The sequence below is a fragment of the Carettochelys insculpta genome, chromosome 7 (assembly GCF_033958435.1).
Source record: "Carettochelys insculpta isolate YL-2023 chromosome 7, ASM3395843v1, whole genome shotgun sequence".
NCBI lineage: Eukaryota > Metazoa > Chordata > Testudines > Carettochelyidae > Carettochelys > Carettochelys insculpta.
Genome location: NC_134143.1, coordinates 70,243,501 through 70,265,132, shown reverse-complemented (window position 1 = coordinate 70,265,132; position 21,632 = coordinate 70,243,501). Strand labels below are relative to the sequence as shown.

The following is a 21,632-nucleotide window of genomic DNA, read 5'->3' as shown; positions in this document are numbered from 1 at the left end:
AATAACTATATCTGTTGCAGTTTCCACTACAGGAAAGAAACCACTTTTTTAGTGCTTACCCTGGAATAGCCTAAAAATGGCCTAAAGCCAATAATTTCCTAAAAGGGGCATTTTTCTTCCTTTTTCCTTTTTAATTACTTTTATTCATCAAAATCTGTCTTTTTTTTTCAGTTTTAGCCTAAAGTGCTTATAGACCTAAATCCTGAAGATAGCTGAACTCATCCATAGCTGGACTGATGAGCTTAATCAAATAATTTCAGCTGATTAACTGCTGAGGTTTGGTAATTACACTCTGCTGCTTTTAGGCTATATACTATGTGTCTATAAAGAAGACAATAAAACTAACTTCCACATAATAAAACAGATTGCCTAAACCTTTTAACAGCATGCCACAATTACTGTGTTTGGATACCAGTATTTATATCATAATCAGTCAGTCATATACATACCTCCATTTTAGGCACACAAGGGTGCCATCATCTACACCTGTGACAAGTATGAACTGGCCATCCAATGAAAATGCCAGGGATCCAATTCCCCGTCCTTGGTAAGAATGGCAATGCTCCCGAGCAACTGTTTCCTGAAAGAGTTACAGAAACAGCATCAGGTCAGAAGCAAATATATTTTTCTACAGGCATATGTCACTAAATTCTATTAATGAGTTCCCTTGTTTAAAATGCTCCTTTGCATTAGGATAAAATGTTGTCTATAATGTCACTAAGGAGCATGAAAACCACTAGTAAGTGTGGTTGCAAAAGGCAGGCCAAGGTTTGATTCACACCTTGGAATAAGCACCGAGGGTTGAACCATTAGGTTAATTTTTCATACGTCTGTGACACATAGCAAAATGACCTACCAGAACATTTACTGTAAAAGGAAATAAGCAGCAAATGAAAACCAATACATCTTTTGAAAATAAAAGCATCAGACTACTCAATTTCCTTTCTCTTCACGTCTAGCAAGTATTTTTGAGAAGCAATTTATCTATTTGCTTTTATTACATTGATCCATGCAGTAACTCTACACTTCTCTGATCAACATAGCTTTAATCAGGTCCATGCACTGCTGCCTACCAAAGTAACAGCATCATGGATAAACAATACTCCATCCTTAGCCACTGATGCCAACAACTGCCCATTAGGTGACAAATAGATAAAACCTGGTCCAAACTGATTGCTTGGAATCTTCTTCTCTGATAAAGTAACTGATGAGTCTCTCCAGGTTTTCTGTAAACCAAACAAAATATCAAACAGCAATTAAGATGATGGAAGTGTCAACACCTGGCCATCTAAAACTGAGTGATAATGCTGGCAGGTACAAACAGCTTTTTGGATTATCTTTCACATATGCTGCCATTTATAAGGCTTGTGGGACTGGAGGGGGTATCACTGCTATGCTGATAATGCATTATCTCCCCCTCTCAAGTTTTAAAAGGAGATATAGTAGATGTTTTTTAGGAGTTGCAATTAATGGAGGTCCCTCATTTTAAAGGGAATAGCCTGCCAACAAACCTTTCTCCATGATGATTCAATCTCCTACTCGGCCTGAAATAGTGCACACCTGTTGACCTTCAGGACATATTAGATAAGAGTCCATCTCTTTCCCCATGGTTTTGGGTTGGTAGGGAATTGCAGAATGTTGCTGTTTGTGGACAGAACAGGGTATTTTGATGGAGAAAGGAGTTGGGGCAGCTGTTTGTATGTTTAAACATATATGAAATGTCACCTGGAAACCTGGACATACACATTTTTATGTATCCTACAGATCCAAACAAATATTGCAGAAATCTGCAACTGAGTGATTCAGAACTACCTGACTGTGCCCCACACAAATTATACAGAATGGCTGAGGAAGGAAATGCAGAAAGCAGCACGTTCCTTATACATCCAGGGATTCAGAGGCCTAGTGTCTAGTTCTTGCTCGAGAAAGAATTGCTATTTGAAGTACAGGCATCAGCCATTCTGCAAGTTTATACCCTTTTAAGAATACTGACACGTTGTGGACGTTGCTCTGGAATGCTGATCTAATGCCTGTGATACACACCTCTGAGCCACATAGGTACCAAATAGAGTTGCCCTGTTTTACCTGAAGCAAGTAGAGAATGATGCAATTTAACAGGAGTCAGGGACAGGTGGAAGAGATTGTGCTTACTTGCTTCTGTGCTCATGGTCCCATATCTTGTGTTGACCAGATTACAATATTTTACCGTCACCCAAAAATAGGACCAGGAAAATACCTTTTTGGCAAGATGGTATCTGCAGATGAAAGGTGCATGGTTGCAGTAGCCATACACAGTGTCATCTTTCTGTCTGACTGCTGATGACAGTGGGTAATCTATCTCATACTGGCACTTCTGAATGACACTGTTCTTTAGCAGCCCTCTTTCATCAATACACTCATCATTGTCTATAGGATGGAAAGAGAAGGAGATTACTGATACATGAGTAGATAATTCACCTTTAAAAATAAAATTGTAGTTGTGAACAAAAGAAGAAAATTTTAACATACAGCTTGAACCTCTCTAATTTGGAATCCTTGGGACCTGACTGGTGCCAGATGAAAGAACTTTCTGAACCACAAGAAGCCAATAATTGTCGAGCAGCATTATGAGCTCTTCCGTGGCTTATTAAGCTTTTAGAAGACATTTGGAGGTAAATTAGAGCTAAATAACAGCACATAACACAGACAGCTAGGACTGGTGTCTGGAAACTAACATTATGATATCACGGGAAACTTAGCAACACTCATAATAAGTGGTTATCCACTTATCATGCTGGATTATGAATGGTGCCAGATGAGAGAGTTCAACCTGTACCAGCTAGTCTCAGCAGAGAGGGTATGTTCTGAGCAGGGGACTGGAGTCAGGAGTCTCTGCTTTACCACTGACTCTGTGACTGTAAATAAATCACCTGGATCCAACTTTGCACAAGGGCACCTCCATTTTTGGGCTGTCCAGTATGAGCCAACTACAATAGGGATTGATTTTCAAAGCGGGTGAACACCCACTACTCCAGATGCAGGCAATGGAATTTGCAGTTGGCCTGCACCTATGAAGATCAGGCTCTATTTCCAATGTTTATAATTGGGCACCCACAAGTTGACATCCAACATGAGAGGACATTTAAAGAAAATATTGGCCTCAGTACCCAGGCCTCAGTGAAAGTTGTTATGTAAAGTGTAGTACTAACAAGTTCATTTTAGAATAGGGATTTACTCGATAAGAAAGCCTTGCACCATATTTTCTTGCAGCTTTACATAATAAAAGCTTCTCCACACAAGGTTTGGCTAACAATTCTTGTACAGATATAGATCAAATGACAGCCCTGTGGCACAAAAGCCCCATTTTGACTGTTATGTTACAGACTTTGTACATCATAAAACCAACCAACAATATGGCGTGGTTGGTATTCTCTGGCTAACGGAGTTCCAGAACCTAAACTGCTGATTGTGACTGCATACCAGGACTGTGTAGTTGGGGTGTGGAGGGTGCTTGATAGAGAATCAGACTGCAAATGTGGTGCTGTACTTAAGCTAGTCTGTTAAAAATTTTTCATAGCCATGGAATTAATTTTTAATATTTAAGAAAACTGTGATTAAAGTGTGCACTTTTTTGGAATATAGTCTATAGCTTTTTATTCATATGTACATTCAATATGTACATTCAGATCAATGTCATTCTACAGCCAATTCTTGGAGTCTATGATACATGAAAGGAGTGACCCGCTTTAAAAATATGTAATGTCAAGGACATACTCTGAATTCCACAAGCAAATACATAAAACTCCTATGGCCTCTGTTGTGCAGGAAATCAGACTGATATCATCAGTTGACTTTTCTGACCCTAAAACCTGCAGAAACTATGCATTTATGACCAAAGCTACAAAAAAAAAAAATCACTCAGGCCGTGTCTACACTAGCCCCAAACTTCGAATTGGCCATGCAAATGGCCATTTCAAAGTTTACTAATGAAGTGCTGAAATACATATTCAGCACTTCATTAGCATGCAGGTGGCCATGGCACTTCGAAATTGACGTGGCTCGCTGCCACACGGCTTGTCCAGACAGGGCTCCTTTTTGAAAGGACCCTGGCTACTTCAAAGTCCCCTTATTCCCACCTGCTCATAGGAATAAGGGGACTTCGAAATTGACGCGGCTCGCCACCACGCGGCTCGTCCAGACGGGGCTCCTTTTCGAAAGGACCCCTCCTACTTCGAAGTGCCGCGGCCGCCCACATGCTAACGAAGAGCTGAATATGTATTTCAGCGCTTCATTTCGAAGTTTACTAATGGCCATTTGCATGGCCATTTCGAAGTTTTTGGCTAGTGTAGACACGGCCTCATATTCCAGGGCTGATCATTTCACAATGGCTGTATCTACACTAGCTCCCTACTTCAAAGGGAGTATGGTAAGTAGGGTGTTGGGAGTTTTCTAATGAAGTGCTGCAGTGCATATGCAGCACTTCATTAAGTAAATTCCCGCCCCCCTTCCCCCGGCAACTCCAAAGTGTTAAACTTCGAAGTGCTGGCTCATGTGTAACTGCGGCTCACCTGCCGGTACTTCGAAGTGCTCAGGGTGAGCCGCAGCTACACACGAGCCAGCACCTTGAAGTTTAACACTTTGGAGTTACCGTGGGAGGGAATTTGCTTAATGAAGTGCTGCATATGCACCGCAGCACTTCATTAACAAACTCCCCACACCCTACTTACCATGCTCCCTTCGAAGTAGGGAGCTAGTGTAGACAAGTCCACATACTCATATAAATGAAATACGGCTCGGCTACATTTTAAGAACTACATTTGAAAACTTCTTTTGGACTTCAGTTTACTGAATGGCTAACCTCCCCACAGCACACAAATCCCTACTTTCTATTTCAGCGTGAGGCCCCAGCATGCGTTCTGCTGAAAATCTATGATTTTAGAGATCTATGGCCAGATATCCAGCTGGTGAATGGAGCTATGCTGAGTTACAATAGCAGAGAAGCCTAAAGTCTTCCTATAAAGTCTTAGTTCCCTCCTGCCCTCAGTGCTGTACTTTTGATTCACACCGTGTTTCTTTGTAATAGTCTTAAATTAGGATACAAGTTAACATTTTAATTGTCGATTACTTTTATCTAGTGGCTCTATGGAAAAGACAATCATTGTTATTTATTAATGAATTAACATCTGGTATTTTCACTATTAAGCCACCTCGAACTCACAATAATTCACTGATGGACTGGTGAGATTAACCTCTCTCTCCCATCTTCCTCTCCTTCTGCTGTCCTATGAACCTCTCTTTGTGGGGCAGTGGCAATGTGATACTAGAGGTCAATCACTATTCCCTCACTTCTCTCTTGCTCCCCACACTTAGCTCATTTGCATTCTTCAGTACTGTACTGTTAAAGGAAAGCCTACAAACAGTCATACTAGAAATGATACGCTGGGAGGGTATATAAAGTTGATACAACAGATTAGAGCTGTAGTGCTTTGTGTGAGGGACAGCACTAGTACACATGTGTCAACAGGAATGTATTTAATTTTTACCTATTGTGATTGCTGAAGGCAGACAAAAGATTTCCAGTCTTGCTCTTCTGACCTCTGGTGGACAAAGAAGTGCCATCACCTCAACTAAGTCACTCTCCATATCATAAAATGCAGAAAGGCCTAGGATTTCACTGCTCGTCACTGAAAGCAGATGGAGACCAAAATGTTAGCTACTTATTGCATCAAGTTGTATTTGTTCTTCCTGGGATCCAATGTAAAGCACATTGGGGAACGATGATTCACAACACGTGATAACATAATCATATTGCATTACACTTAAGTGTTTACATTTAGATTGAGAAAATTAGCACATTTGGGAACTGATTGTCAAAAAGCCCAAACTGACAAAAGTCCATCTGAAATCAATGGTTGCTGCAACTCAGAAAAAAATCAGGCTTTTCATCCTGCAGGATGATCTCATATCTCAAGCAACCTGAAACTAAAGCAAATCTTGGCTGCTAACCACTGGGGCTGGGTCTACATGAGCCCCTTCCTTTTAATGTTAATGAGCAGCTTTCAAAGATGCTAATGAGGCACTGCCATGAATATGCAGCGCCTCATTAGCATAATAGCACCTTCGGCAATTCGAAAATGCGGCTTTCAAATTGCGCGCTGCCTGTGGAGACAGGGACCTTCCGAAAGGACCCCCCCAGTTTTTGAAAGCGCCTTCTTCCTACCTGGTGTTAGGAAGAAGGCACTTTCGAAAACTGGGGGGGTCCTTTTGGAAGGTCCCCGTATCCACAGGCGGTGCATGATTCAAAAGACGCACTTTGAAATTGCCACGGTTGCCATAATACTAATGAGGTGCTGCATATTCATGGGAGCACTTCATTAGCATCTTTTGAACCCACTCATTAACATGCCCCTTCCAAAAGGAAGGGGCTCGTGTAGACACATGGGCCATTTCTACACATGGCACTTTTTCTGGAAGAAAATCTTCTGGAAGATCCTCTTCTGGAAAAGTGCATCTACACATCAAATGGACCCCGAAAGACCCACCCCCTTCTTCCAGGAGGGTGCATCTACACATGCACTGGCAATCTTCCAGAAGAACAGGGCAGAAAACAACATGGATGGGGTCGCACAGCCAGGGAGCCCTTCCGGGGCCGCCGGCCATACGGCCCTTTAAAGGGCCCCACCTAAACAACCCCACCCTGCAAATGCTTTGGAGGCCAGCCATATCTGTGCACAGCAAGACAGACCCAGGTCCCTGTCCCGTGCCTGCCGACCAGCAGGCGTGGACCCCCAGCAGCCACAGGACAGCAGGCTTGCCCTCACCCACAGGCTACCATCCTCCTGGCTACCCTCCTCACACATCCTCCTGGCTACCCTCCTCAGCCTGCTGTGGAGACAGAGATCCAGGCCCATGGGTCCTGAATCTCCACCCCTCCTGCAAGGCCCCCTACGACTGGTCCAGCGCGTCTGGACCTACCACCCCCAGCACGGACTGGTGGGACAGGGGTGTCATGGGGGAGTGGGACAATGACCACTGGCTGCAGAACCTGTGGATGAAGAAAGAGACCTTTGTGGAGATCTGCAGCTGGCTTGCCCCCATGCTACAATGCCAGGAAACCTGGATGAGGCTGGCCTTCTCCCCGGAAAAGCGCATGGCCATTGCCATATGGAAATTGGCCACCCCAGACAGCTTCCGATCCATTGGGCAGCAGTTTGGGGTGAGCACGTCCACCATTGGGGCCATCATCCTCCAGGTAAGCCCTGCCCCAGGCCCTGCCTCACTGGCAGGAGGGTGGGGGCCGGTGGGCTTGGGGGACCCCAGGCGCCGATTGGGAGGGAGCAGGGCTGGGGGGTGGGCAGGCCTAGCCCAGAAGGGATACCACATGGCCGCTGCCAGAGGGGTCCCTCAGCAGGGGAAGCCTGGTAGGGAGGGAGGCGGTGGAAGGGGAAGGCGGGAAGGGACTCCTCTGTGTATGCCCACAAGTGCACCCATTCCCCTGCAGGTCGTGAGGGCCATCAACCACTTGCTGGTACAGCGGCTGGTGAGCATCAGGGACCTGGACACCGTCTTTGAGGGCTTCATTGCTCTCGGGTTCCCCCAGTGCTTCAGGGCAATCAACAGCACGCGTATCCCCATCAGGGCCCCAGACCACAGTGGCGACCGATACATCAACCGCCATCGTGCTCCAGGCAGTGGTGGACACCCGGGGAAAGTTCACAAACATTTATGTCAGCTGGGCTGGGCAGGGCACATGATGCGCAGATCCTGCGGAATTCTGCCCTATTCCGCAGCATAGAGGCTGGGACATTCGTGCCCCGGCGGGAGTGCGCTCTTAAGGACATCATGATGCCTCTCTTCCTCGTGGGCGACCTAGCCTACCCACTTCAGCCCTGATTGATGCACCCATACACAGGCTACCTCACACCCTCGCAGGAGCTGTATAATGCCTGGCTCACACAGGCCTAGTATCCCCTCGAGTGCGCTTTTGGCCATCTGAAGGCATGGTTCAGGTGTCTCCTCACGCGCCTCGATGTGGGGGTTGAGAACGTCCCATAGGTCGTGGCCGCCTGCTTGCGCACTCCACAATCTCATCGAGGCATGTGAGGGGACCCTGCTCCAGGGCTGGATGGCGGAGCTGGTTCCCCAGTACCAGCAGCCCGCTGCAGCCCCCGACAGGCAGCTCGACTGTGACAGGCTCTGGATCTGGGAGGCGCTTTGGGAAGCATTCAGCCGAGAGCACTACTAACCCCCGCACCCCTCCGCACAGGTTCCCCCCTACACACATCCCCATGTGCACACCCCACACCTACCCAACCCCCCACCCTACCCACAGTAATCAGGGACCTGGGGGGTACAGAATGCTAACATGTAATTAACCCTCAAGCTTTATCAACCATGAGCAATGTATATAGCAAATGGTGAATAATAAAAATAACAACAAAAACCTGATAGGGAGTGAACTATATACATGGGGGCAAGGGGGCAGGGGCATTTCAACTTGGACAGGGACTGGGGCAGGAACAGTGGGGGGCCCTAATCAAGGGATGGGGTGGAAGGCCGCGAGCCCCAGCGCCCGCAGGTGCCCCTCCCACCCCAGGTGCACGGTTCCCTCCGGGGCGCTGATGGGGTTGGAAGCACCAGCAGGTAGGGCCGGTCAGCACCTGGCCCAGCCTCAGCGGAGGGGCTGGGGAGGTGCGGGGGGCAAGTTGTGGCTCAGGCGACCCTCCATGGGGCCCACCATGGCCACAAGCCATGCTGCGAGGACCCTCAGTGCAGCATCGGTCAAGTCCAGGGGCACTAGGGTAGCCAGAGCCTCAGGGTCATGGGCTGGGGGCACAGGAGCAGCTGAGGGGCCAGCAGGGTGGAACGCAGGGGCGGCAGCAGGGGACGGCTTGGGGGACAGTAGCAGGGGCCTCGGGGGGACTGCGGGGGCTACAGTAGGGGGGAGGCGGGCAAACGCTGGGACATTCCTCCAGTGCCTGCTGGTGTACCAGAAGACCTCCTCATCACGCCAGAGCCCCAGGAGGTCCTGGAGTTCTGGCTCAGTCCAGGAGGGGGCCCTCCATTTTGGAGCCTGGTCGGGGTCTTGGCTGCCCTCGTCCGGGTTCCTGGGGTTCCCCTGGGCAGTGAGGGGTGCTCGCCTGCTGGCCATCCCTGCAGGTCAGGAGTCACTGGGCACTGCGGGGCCTCGGGGGAGTGTGGCAGGCAGCCCTGCACGTGCTGCCTGTCTCACACTCTCAGCTTCCTGCCACAGGGTCTCAGGGTCCTTGCAGCTTTAAACGCTGCAAGGACCTGAAGACCATAGAGGCCCGCTGGGGTTGTCTAGAGTAGCCCCGGTCTCCAGCAGGCTGCTGCCATGTAGGACTGCTTCTTTTGGAAGAAGCATCTGGGAACGTCTACACATGCCTTCTTCCAGAAGATTCTTCCGGAAGAAGGTCCTCTTCCTGATTCTGAAGTGGAGTACAGAATCCGGAAGAGAGGGCACTTTCTTCCGAAAGAAATCCAGAAGAGCATGTTGCACGCGTAGACACTCCTCAGCTCTTCTGAAAGAAGGCACCATTCTTTTGGAAGATCTTGCCTGGGTAGAAACAGCCAGGATGGGTGAAATGTGACAACGCATGGAAAAGGTCAGACATCCATATCTGGACTGCGATTATGCAAATTTTGAATTATTCAAAGGAGTTACCATTTTAGACCATATCTATTTCTGAGGGATGTCACGGTCAATGAAACTCCATATCTGATCCATCCAAATGCCACCATGAAATTCAAATTAAATTAAACCACCTTTGTAACACATTCTAAGCTCAAAATTAAGACAGGGATGCTACACCATTAATAATGTTAATACCACCAATGGGTCATATACCTATAAATTTTCAGCTATCAGAAGGACCCTTTTTCCTGAGTTAAAGTAAGTAAAAAAAATAACTCAGAGGTACATGGAGGAAATGTCATCTGTAACCTTGAATTAATTGTTCACTTACACTCCAGAAGGATTTGAGCACCTTACATTTAAATACATGCTAACATGCTGAACAGAGATAAAGTAAAGCATGTGGTTAAGTGTGCTGTAGAACTGGGGCCATGATGATTTATCAGCAAAAAAAGTTAACATGGCCTGTTTGCAAAGTGTTGTGTTTACGTATTACACGTAGCTAATCCATATTAAAACTCATCCTTCACAGCAACAACAAAAAAAAGAAAAAAAAAGACAAGCAAGTCTACATTAGGGTGAGGTCAACTGAGACTGAACATTTCAGCTTTAATGCATGAGTGAAGCAAAGCATTAAATAACTTTGTCACTGAAGTAGGAACATTAGACTTACTGAAACCTTCATCACTGGGCGAATTAGACTTTGATATTAGCTTTTGAGAGCAATGGTTACAGCATTTATATATTATGCATTTCTAGTCCTTCAATCAGCAAAAGTGACAGTTCCACCAGTCACCATGTTAAAGTAATGTAGGGCAGACGTTTGGGAAAGTGTTCAGTACTTGGACTTGGTAGCAGACACAGTCCTTCACTTAATGCACTAAAAAGGGTTTGGGATTGCTTTGCTAGCATTCAAGCTTCTTGGGCAAGAAACTGGAGTGAGTGCTTTACTCTGCTTACCAGTATCTCCTCTGGCCTATGATGCAGAACTCACACTGGTGGGAACAAAAATTAGAGAGAAAAAAAGGGTAGGCCTAGACCAAACCAGGTGGAAACAAGATTTTCATACATTATTCTTCTGAATCATAAACAAAATCAGGGAGAGAGGCTGTCATAGAATCAAATATACTTAAACTGTTGGAACAAAAAAGCAGTCCAGTAGCATTTTAAAGACTAACAAAATAATTTATTAGGTGATGAGTCTTTAAAGTGCTACTGGACTGCTTTTTTTTGTTTTGATAGTATATAGGCTAGCATGGCTATCTCTGTTACAATTAAACTGTTGGAGCTCTGGATAACACTGGCTTATGTCAGAAGTTGCAAGTACAGTACATATGTACCCGGATGCAAAAATGTCTAGATTATGGGGAAACTCTCAGAATACAGAATTTAAAACTCCAATGAACTCTGTAGTTTAAAACCGTGTCTATGCTAGCACCCTCCTTTCAAAAGGGGGAGGCTAATGAGACACATTGGGATATGCTAATGCGGTGCTGCAATGAATAGGCAGCACCTCATTAGCATAATGGCATCCACAGCACTTCAGAAGTGCCGCTTTCGATTGCGTGTGGCTCGTCTAAATGGGGTCCTTTTCGAAAGGACCCACAGACATCAAAATCCCCTTATTCCTATTTGGTTATAGGAATAAGGGGATTTCAATGTCTGCAGGGACCTTTCGAAAAGGATCCCATGTAGACAAGCTGCGTGCAATCAAAAGCAGCACTTTTGAAGTGCCGTGGCCACCATAATGCTAATGAGGCACTGCATATTCACTGCAGCACCTAATTAGCATATCCCAATGTGTCTCATTAGCATCCCCCTTTCGAAAGGGGGTACTAGTGTAGACAGAGCTAACAAGTGTATCTTGTAAAGTGTATTAGTTCAGAAGAGGGCTACAGTTTGATAAGGTGCCAAACAGACTGTTATCAATAGTCATTAAAAAAAATAACAAAATGGCATTTATCAGGGAAAAATATAGAGCACTACATCACCATATCAAGAAGCGAAGCAAGTAGCACTGCTATCCTTCATCCTGATTCCATCTGTGTATTAAACACTTTTGTTTCTACATAATAACATCTATTAAATAAAAGCTGTAGAAATCAATTATGCCATGGGGTGACCATACCACACCCGGCCAAATACAGGACAAGGGGGATGGCGCTAGGTGTCTCAGCCAAAATGGTATGGATGGTCACCCTACGAGTAAGGCGGTGGCTGTCCTGTGGAGGCTGCCACCCTACAGAGTGGGGGGAAAGTGCTCCCAGCCTGCAGGGGGCAGCTGGGGTTCCCGGCTTCCCCTAGTTGAAGGAATGGGGGAACAGCTGCTTTGGTCCAGCTCCCCCAAGCTGCAGAGATCCAGATCTGGGCCAGCTGTGCCATTATGGCTCCTGGCTCCCTGAGCCATAGGGAGCTGGGAACCAGGCAGCAGCTGCTCCTGTGCAGCTCCTTGCTCCCCACAGCTTGGGGCCAGCCACGGTGTGCTGCACCGGTGGTCCCCGTGGATCTGGGCCAGCCATGCCAGTGCAGCTTCTGGCTCGCCTGCATCTCAGGAGAGCTGGGAACTTGGTGGAAGCCTGTGCCAGTGCTCATGGATCTGGGACCCAGGTAGCAGCTATGCCAGTCTGGCTCCCAGCTCCCCCAGCCATGGGGAGCTGGGAGCCAAGCACAGTTATAGGGCAATTAACCCCTTTTTAAAAATAAGTCAGGATGCCTTCCTGACACTTGAAATATGAGGCCTTCCGTCCCAATATGAGATGGATGGTCACTCTATTTTGCCACCATTCAAAACTGTTACTAAAGGCACCTAGTGAAAATGCAATAATATTAGAATTTACATTCACCTACATACATTACCTAAGTATCCAAGAACCTGGAATAATTTTGAAGGCCTGGCATCTAAAATAAAGATATGTCCTTCTGCAGCTGCAGTTATGAGGTACTGCCCACTCTGATCATATCTAGACAAAACAGAATTCCACTTAAATAACAGTTTTTGTCTATGACAGTCTAATAACAGTATTTCACTTCCTACAATTCAACACAAAAAGTCAAGTTCTGCTCTGAGTTACACTTGTGTAACCCTAGTGGTTTCACTGGGGTTCATGCTGCAATAGAGACTTAGCCTGTAGGCCTGGACCTGAAGTTAATGGGAATCTTTACAATTTACGTCAATGGGCTTTTGATGTAAACCTAGTAATATTACCACAGTACCTTATTTTGATGATATTATACAATCTTTCACACCTTTTAGTCCACCTCTTTTTCAAGCTTCTAATCAGATGTCATATACAATATGCACTTTGTCCCCTTATATATTGACACATCCTCAAAATCAATTATAGTCAACTCTCAAGTTACATGGGGAGTTGCGTTTCTGCAACCCCCATGTAACTCAAATTTTCCAGTTTCCTGGATCTCAGAGTAGCAGGGAGCCGGGAACCAGGAACAGCCTGGCTCCCATCTCCCTTCCACTCCTTGGAGCCAGGAAACTAAACAGGGCTGCTGCCCTGCTTGGTTTCTCGGCTCTGCAGACAGAGGGGAGCTGGAAGCCAGCTGCTGCCTGGTTCCCAGCTTCCCGCCACTTCGGGGACTTGGAAACTGTTCCTGTCAGCGGTTTCCCGCTCCTGTCAGGGGCAGCAGTTGCGTTAACCTGAGACACACGCAACTTGATTGCACATATCTCAAGGGTTTACTGTACTAAATATATGAATTGTTAATAGTTTGTCTTAAAGATGGTAATGAAGACAGGGCACATCTAATCTCTCAAATAATAGTTTTTTTAATATTTAGAAAATTCAGTATGAATCTTATTTATGAAAATGTTAAAGAGATTAATGATTGTCTCTAGTGATCACTATTAAATGGTAACATCATTTGAAATCTAACAATATAACCATCACTAGGACTAACTGCATAGGAATAATTATGTTAAATGATGAAATAATAAATAGTAATAGAAACATTCATCATGTGAAAAGAGATAGTTCAGAGCTTTAAGCATGAAGTTTGAGATGTCTCCATTTCCTGGAATAAGACATCTGAATCATTGCAGGATTGACTCACCCCTTCATCCTCCCAAGTTCATTACATTGAGTTCCATGTAATTAGGTGTGGTGGAGCTATCGGATAGGACCTTATAAATTAACATGTTTCCTCCTCTTTTTGGCATTTTTAATAAGGCTATGGGTTTACTTCACTGCCTTCAGCTAACTCCTGCCCCTCCTACTACTATTGTGTTTGTGTCTGCACCAGCTCTTCACCTGCTTGCTCTTCAACACAAGTAGAGGTGGCTGCACTCAACAATAACTTAATTACTACATGTCCATAGTTGTAAACCATGTTTGGATCCCATAGGACTATCGGCACCATAGCATGTTATATTGTCCTCCATTATTCTTTTCATTAATTTTGACCACAGGGTCTCATCTGACATGCACAACTCTCTAGAGGAACATGCAAAAAAAGCGCAGAGACTTTTCAGTACACACAGGCTACGTCAACACTGGAGAGTTTTGTAGAAAAAACTTGCGGAGCATCTACACACAAAATGCATTTTGTTTACAGAAACCGATGACAAAAAAACTGCATAGATGCTCCAGGGGGCCCTTTTGTCAACAGAGCAGATAGTGTCTACATGTGATCAATCTGTCAACAGAAGTTTTGTTGGAACATCTCTTCCAACAGTAACTTCTGTAGACAGACGCTTCCAGTGTTGATGTAGCCTTATTGTTCAGCCTGCTGCTGATTGCTCCTCTACTACTACATACTTACTGCAGATGATGCACAGGTAAGTTGGAAAGAAAAGCTCTGTGAACCACACGTGGCCTTTCAACTTTGGTAACATCAATGAAATAGACATGACCCACTTTGGTCCCCACAGCAACACTGTATGAGGAAGGGCAGCAAACCATAGCAGTTGCCTAGTTAAACAGTAAAATATAATTAATTGTATCATGGCATCTTATTATTCAACTTCCTCTATAATGCAAAGTTCCCTCAAATCAGTAAAATTGCAACAAGTGATCTAAGAAAAAAAATTTTTGACTTAAGAAGGTCACAAAAAAGGTCTCTAAAAACATTATGCCTTTCCTCCCCATGAATGTAATACTAGATCCTTAAAGTCCATCCCCGGTCTTATCCCAAGGTCTATACACTCAAAGCACTGTATCATATCCCGAATCGGACAACATTCTTTTGAATGGGTCACAGAGGTGAGCTGAGTGATGAGTAGAGATGTTCAGAATATGTTTTGCCCTCCTATGAAAAATTCTGAAATTTCAAAATAAAAAAAAATTTCATCCCAAATCAGAACCAGTGCCCCCAAGCAGCCCATGGATGCTGAAGGCAGCATCTCCCAACAGCTGTATGAGGTCAAGGCCAGAATGCCAGAGTCCCCTGTCAGCCACTCGGGGCCAGGACTGGGGCCAGAGCGCCAGTGTCTCCAAGGTTTCCAAAGAGACAAAATAACCATTGTTAAAATGTAATTACCACCAGCGTTCCCTGTAAGCTGAGCACTTGGGTGGCCACGCAAGAGAGATTCATGTGCCACCCCAATGATTAGCAGAGCACCCAAAGGAGCAGCATGTATTTCTAGCGGTGGTGCATATCCACGCATGTCTTGTTGCAAATAACAAAAAGTATTCCACCCATAGATGGAAAAAATTAAAGGGAACACTGGTTATCACTGTATTGTATTTTAACAAAGTTAGATGCAATTGCCACCTTTCCTAATGAAGTGGGACTGGAAACTTCTGGTTTTTCTGACAGAAAGAATAAAATCACTCAAGAAACAAAGATCTGACTTCAGTGCTAAAAGCTATAATTTTTTGCTTATCAGCAAGAATTTTGGTAATTCTCTGCAAAGAACAGCATGTCTTTTGGTTAACGAAAGTACCTTCAAAATGTCATGAACTCCACAGAGGTTTTTTTCATGCAAAGGAAGTGTTTTCTCAGAGTGAGAATTATTAAGATCCTGGTCACTAAAGACCATGTGCAAAGGTTTTTGTCTCAGAGCAATATGAACCCTTTATTACTAATAATCCTTTGGGATTATTATCTCAATTAAAAAAAATGTATGATTTTCTTTCCAATGACCTTCTTGGTAAAAACTGTCATGGAATAGCTCTGCTGAATAGTGGACAAGTCTAGAATACTGCTGATGAATTGCTTTTAGATTTCAGATCTATTTTGTAAAGTATGTCCACCTGGAGTCAACTGAAAGCATTAACCATTCATCTGCTAATGTAATTTAGCACATTCCATACATTCCCCATATTTTACAGATGGAGAAACTATGGCATAGAGTTTGAAGCGACTTGCCCAAGGTCATCCAGCAGGCCAGTGACAGAGCAAGAAACAGACTCAAGAACTCTTCAATTTCAGTCTATTACTCCATTCATTAGACTAAGCCAAACCTGAAGAAATCAGAGTTTTGTTTTGTTTTTTGCTATGGAAGATTCTGGAAAATAGCATAGAGCTGAACTGGTTGAAAAATATTGAGGTACACCATAAATAATGTTTTAGACATTATTTTCTTTAAGACACATAAAAATTTGGCCGTCTTTACAGTTATGGGCCCTGGGACATAAGATCCCTGAATCCAGGACATCTTTATGATTCACTAGACTTTTCAGAAACAAATTTTCAGCACTATAAAAATGGTAAATCGAATGCATTTTGGTACATTTTGCAAAAATCTATTTTTGTTTGATTACTTTTGTTAGTTGAAACCTAAATTTCCAATAATCTGTACCTGTGTATTCAGGCAAAGCTTGCTGATGAAAGTTCCATCCTCCAGCAGCCAAACATGCACTTCCCCTGAAATTGCTACAGACTGTTAAAAAAAAAGAGACTGATTAGCATAGAAAAAATGGACAGGAAGTGGGCAGTGGTTTTCTATGGAAAATAAACCTGGCTGATGATTTGACATAACAGGTAAAGAGATTCTGACTTAGTTCTAAATTATTACAGGATCATCACATACAGTGCTATTAGTCAAGTTCCTTTAGGTGTTCATCTCTACTAGGAAAAACTGTAAACAGTTTTGCACCAGTGCAGCTCCAGTAAAGATGCTCTGAGCAGGATTAGATGATGCACTAGCAATGTACATGCCAAATCTATACTACCACTTCCACTTCCACCATTCAGCTAGCAGAAAAATGCTCAAGTTTTCCCAGGTAAACATCCCTGAAAATGAAGACTTCGTCTTTGGCGAAGAAGAGACTTACATCATAAGCATGCTCAGCACCTTGCAACTAATGATTAAAAATCTTCAGCGCACTTGCAAAAATATTAACTAACTCTAATAATTCTTTTAGGAGGCAGGTAAGGATTATAATCCCTTTGCTAAAAATGAAGAGACCAACACAATTGATTCATTGGCACCTCAAGGCTCCTTTATGCTGACTCTCTGGGGACTTTCCAGTATACCTGGCTGTATGCTATTGCCTGGAAAAGGCCCTGGCACAAGGTGGAATGCAAGGGTGATTTCAAGATGAAGAAGGTATGCCCATAACTCTACTTGGCCCTGGCTGTTGAAAAGGCCCATGCTTTGCACTGAGGGCTGAAGAGACCTGATGGAATCCCAGCAGTGCAGTGGTTAGGGTACTAGAAAGCCACTTCCTTCAACATCCATTCTTTGCATTGAGCCCTTCTCCAGCAGTGTTATGAACTTGGCCCATACAGAGTGACTTTTCCAAGGCCACAGAGGGAATGGATAGGATTGTCCATATTAGAATTTAGCAATCTGTGGTTTAACCATGATCCAAAGAACACAAAGCTAGAATCTGTTCTCAGTTACACTAACCTAGATCTGGAATAATCATTTTAATGGAGTTACTCTTGATGTACACTGATGTAATTGTTATCAGAATAAGAGCTCCAGTTTCTTCAGCACAACTGCTTCTATGCTATGGAGGATACCATACCAGTACTTTGGTAACCTATTAGTCCTATTGAGGATAATCTCTATGATGCATACAAAGGAGAGAGGTGCTCACCACACAATACTTGTTCCCTGGAGTAAGAAAATCAGCTGACAGGAAACGATCATTGCATGCATCCAGAAGTTTGACCATATCCTCATCAAGAGAAGGTTTACAGACATAGACTGATCCCTGACAAATACAATTGAAAACCCATCATTTGGCTATAAAGCATTCAGTAAAAGTTCTCAACTGCATCAATAAAAAGCATCCATTTTTCTGAACTTTCCTCTTTAAACTTTTACACCTGTCTCTCAGTAGAGGAAAAAGGTGTAAATCACTGTAGTGGACTATTTCAGAAAACAGCTGAAGTAAATAAACATTTTAAAACAAAATAATGTGCCCTCAAAGAGGTTTATATCTAAATATTGCAAAGCATTTGGGAAACACGTATTAATTAACCCCCATATTACCCCTGTGAGGTAGGCATCTAATATTCTATGCTTTTTACAGATGGGGAAACTCAGGCACAGAGTGGATAAGTCAATGACCAAGGTCACTATGACAGATTTTTTTTTCTACTGTGCTATTATGGTTTTCACATTAAAAAGATTAAGCATTTTATAAAATTTTAAAATAACAATTAAAATGGTACAAGGATTGGAAAATATGACTTCTTAGAAGATAGAGAACTTGAATTTTCCTCTTTCTTTTCTGTTGGAATCAAATTATTCCCATAGGTCTCAATCATAAACAGATTTATTCACAGGCTTCAATACTTCAGTAAGACCAGTAAGTCTCAGAATCATCCATAAGAGTCAGGTAAATATTATATGGTGCAATCCACCATCTTCAGAAGTCCATTTCACACCCACAAATTGGGCCAAATTTACCACTAGTGTAATGCCCTTAACTTTAATGGGGTTACACGAGGGCTGAATTTAGCTCAGAGATGTTAAAAGTATCATGCAGTTGCAGATATAACCCGACATGGGCATGTCATTACATAACAGTACCGTGTCTGTTTCTACTAGTAATGTGCTGTAATCAGGGGAGAAAACCAGAGTGGTTACAGGTTCTGATACATCCAAGCAATTCTCCACATGATAGTGCGTGCCTCTGATTTGGTAAAACTGCACAATGCCCTCCTAAACAGAAACATAAATGCAAATATAGATCAGATCTAGACCACTTATCCTAAACAGTTACAGCAAAAGCGCACTGTGTAAAACCCCGCAGGAACAGCTGAGATGATTCCCCTGATTCCTGTCACTGTTGGTCTTACTAACTTTTAACTTGTCCATGTGGATAGAACACCTAGACTGAAATACTGCATGATGCAAAGAATTAAGAGAAACTAAAATATGTCTTAAAATCTATGATTAAAAATAACTTAAGTTCAATTGCAATGTGTCAGATGCTGTTACTAGTTACACTACAGTGATGTCAGTGAGAATGCACAGGAGTAACACAAACAGAATTTGGCCTACTGGGTTTTTGTTAAAGAATAACCAAGACAGATATGCTTAAACTTTGTTTTTCAGAAAGGCAGAGTGGACTTCTGCACACAATGCAACTGGGCATCCATCTTGAAAGTTCTCTTTCTCCTCTTCCATTCTAGTTCCATTCTAATTCTCTCCAATCTTTTTACAAACCTTTAAGAGCTCTCCAGTGGAAAGCTCTATTTTGCTGCCTATTGGTGTTAAACATTGGGAGTTTAATCACTACTTGCCTGTTGGCACTATGAAAAAAATGGATTCTTCCCCTCTAGATTTGTTGCCCCAAATCTTAAACTGTAAAATATTACAACACTACAGAGACATGTCCTGGTTCTACTCCTCTTTGCTTCTTCTTCCATTCATACTAGGGGTTCTGTGAGCACATTTCACTTGAATATGCTTCGTTTCAGGTTTTCACACAGTAGACCTGGTTCAGGGAACGAGGGATGCCTTACACTTCCAGCAGCATATAGTCCATCCTTATGATATGCCATGGCAAATAGAACAGGTTTTTGCACTCTGTGTCTGTCTTCTGCAAAAGCAAAAACAACAGAAAATGTTTTTTTAAAATGGCTTTGCTGTTAAATATCTCATTCGTACAGCTTGTGAAAGATGACAGACTGATAACTCTGGAGGCTGAAAAAACAATAGGCTGTACCTACCTCATTTGGCACCCTCAGGACAGGAGTGGTCCCAAAAGAGGGAATTTGACGGATGAGGGGATGTCAGGCCCACAGATTGCCTGGAGGGGTTCCACTGGGCTCCCCCTGCCTGGCTTGGAGCCAGGCCAGGTCCCCGGGACAGTGGGGCTTCTCCCTGCCCCAGCCAGTCCCCTGCATGGGTCTGCCTGTAGTGGGGCTTCCTGATCTGGTTCCCTGGTCCAGGGCAGACCCTGGGGCTCCCCAGAGCAGGCTGCCAGGCTCCCTGCCACCAGCAGGGCTCTGCTCTGCCCAGCACAGCTGGAGCTCTCTGGTCCAGGTACCCTCTGGTCCAGCAACTTCCATGGTCCTGCCAGATGAGAGTTTGCTGGACAAAAGAGTTTCAACCTGTACAACGTAAGTTGTCACAGCCAAGGGCAGTTACCTCCACACTCCCCAACAATGTGCCTCTGCCTTGATTTGAGAGACATTACATTTATGGGTAATGAAACAGCTCAGTCTAGCAAGGAGAAGGGCAATTAGTGTCAGTTGTGGTTTTGTGATGAGGACACCTGTGCACTATAAACCGAACCGACATTATTTCTGTATGTTGCATAGGCTTCTAAACAGTCACCAAGACAAAACAGATGGTTTTTTTGTTTCCCAATAGTACTTCAGAAAGAATAACTAGTACAAAGTTAGTGCTATAGAAACAACAAATCATTTCCAGCAGGTCCAAACCAAATGTAGGGGACCAAGTCTGATCCCACATCAGTGTAAATGAGAATTAGCACAAATCAAATAAATCCAGTTTAATTGTCTAGGTTGAGACTGTCAAAATGGTTTTCCATTGTTACCAACTGTGCTGATGTTTTTTGTGACTTGGATACCTGATGGAGTTTATACTGACATGAATGATGACTCCCAGCAGCAACTGGTGCTGCCTTAAAAAACTCAACCAATTTCATTTAAACAAGTGAATACCTTCCTTTGTCATACTATCATCACAAAGAAGTGGTAAGGATTGAAATTTCGTTCTTCGTTCTGCATAAAGAAAAAGAAACAAAGTGTCAGCAACACTGCATGTAGCTAATAGGTGACTGTTGAATTAAGGGCAAATTGTAGTCTATTCTACTGAACACAGAGCTGGGAATCAAGAGCTGTTTTTTCTTTTCCTGGCTCTGCCAATTAATTCATCTGTGTGACTGTGGGCAAGTTATAATGTTTCTGTAGCTCAGTTACCCCATTAGTAAAATGGGAATAGCAATCACAGAAATAAGGGCCCCCTCAACAGGTCATCTAGGCCAAACCCTTCCATGAGACAGGATTAGGTATTACCTACCGTCTACACCAGTGATCACCAAGCGATCGATTGTGATCAACTGCCCCAGCTTTCTTTTACGATCCTGAGACATCTTCCAGTCAATTGCAATTGGCACTTTACCCCCAGCCCCAGGCTGCTCACTCATTCTTGGGAACAGCTAGCACCTTCCTGCAGCCCCGTGTGTGTGGAGGGAGCTGGGGTTGGAGTGAGGATCCTCAGTGAGCTGCTCCTGCCTGCAAGCACCACCCCTGCAGCTCCCACTGACTGGTAACAAGGAACTGTGGCCTATGGGAACTGAGTTTGTGGTGCAGGAGGAAAGGAGTAGCATGTGGAGCCAAATGCGCTCCAACCCCCATCCCTGAGACCACAGGGGCATGTTGGTCCCTTCCAGAAGCAATGTTGGGCCAGGACAGCCAAGGGGTTTGCCCCAGCCTCACTGCGCCACCTATAAGAAGAAACTGGTAAGTGCCACCCACCGGGAGGCTACACGCCAAGTCCCAGCCTTTGGGGAAGAGGCAACTACAGGTTTAACATAAACAGTTGACACAACATTAAACACAGCTTTCCCTGTCTACACAAACTGCAAAGTAGTATTGTATGTGTTAGCCTGAA

At 44.1% G+C, this 21,632-nt stretch overlaps 1 protein-coding gene across 1 annotated transcript in view; it reads right to left on the bottom strand.

The window, feature by feature from the left end:
* The window catches only part of CFAP43 (cilia and flagella associated protein 43), a 92,591-nt gene that overhangs the window by 49,155 nt on the left and 21,804 nt on the right, over positions 1-21,632 (bottom strand). Inside the window, exons 7-17 of the mRNA XM_074999213.1 lie at positions 20,681-20,740; positions 19,514-19,590; positions 18,576-18,707; positions 17,635-17,751; positions 16,389-16,469; positions 14,408-14,556; positions 12,491-12,594; positions 5,523-5,663; positions 2,237-2,406; positions 1,074-1,226; positions 450-580 (exon numbers count right to left, since the gene is read on the bottom strand). Coding sequence (XP_074855314.1) covers positions 450-580; positions 1,074-1,226; positions 2,237-2,406; positions 5,523-5,663; positions 12,491-12,594; positions 14,408-14,556; positions 16,389-16,469; positions 17,635-17,751; positions 18,576-18,707; positions 19,514-19,590; positions 20,681-20,740 — 1,315 coding nt within the window. The remainder of the gene's footprint in view (positions 1-449; positions 581-1,073; positions 1,227-2,236; positions 2,407-5,522; positions 5,664-12,490; positions 12,595-14,407; positions 14,557-16,388; positions 16,470-17,634; positions 17,752-18,575; positions 18,708-19,513; positions 19,591-20,680; positions 20,741-21,632) is intronic.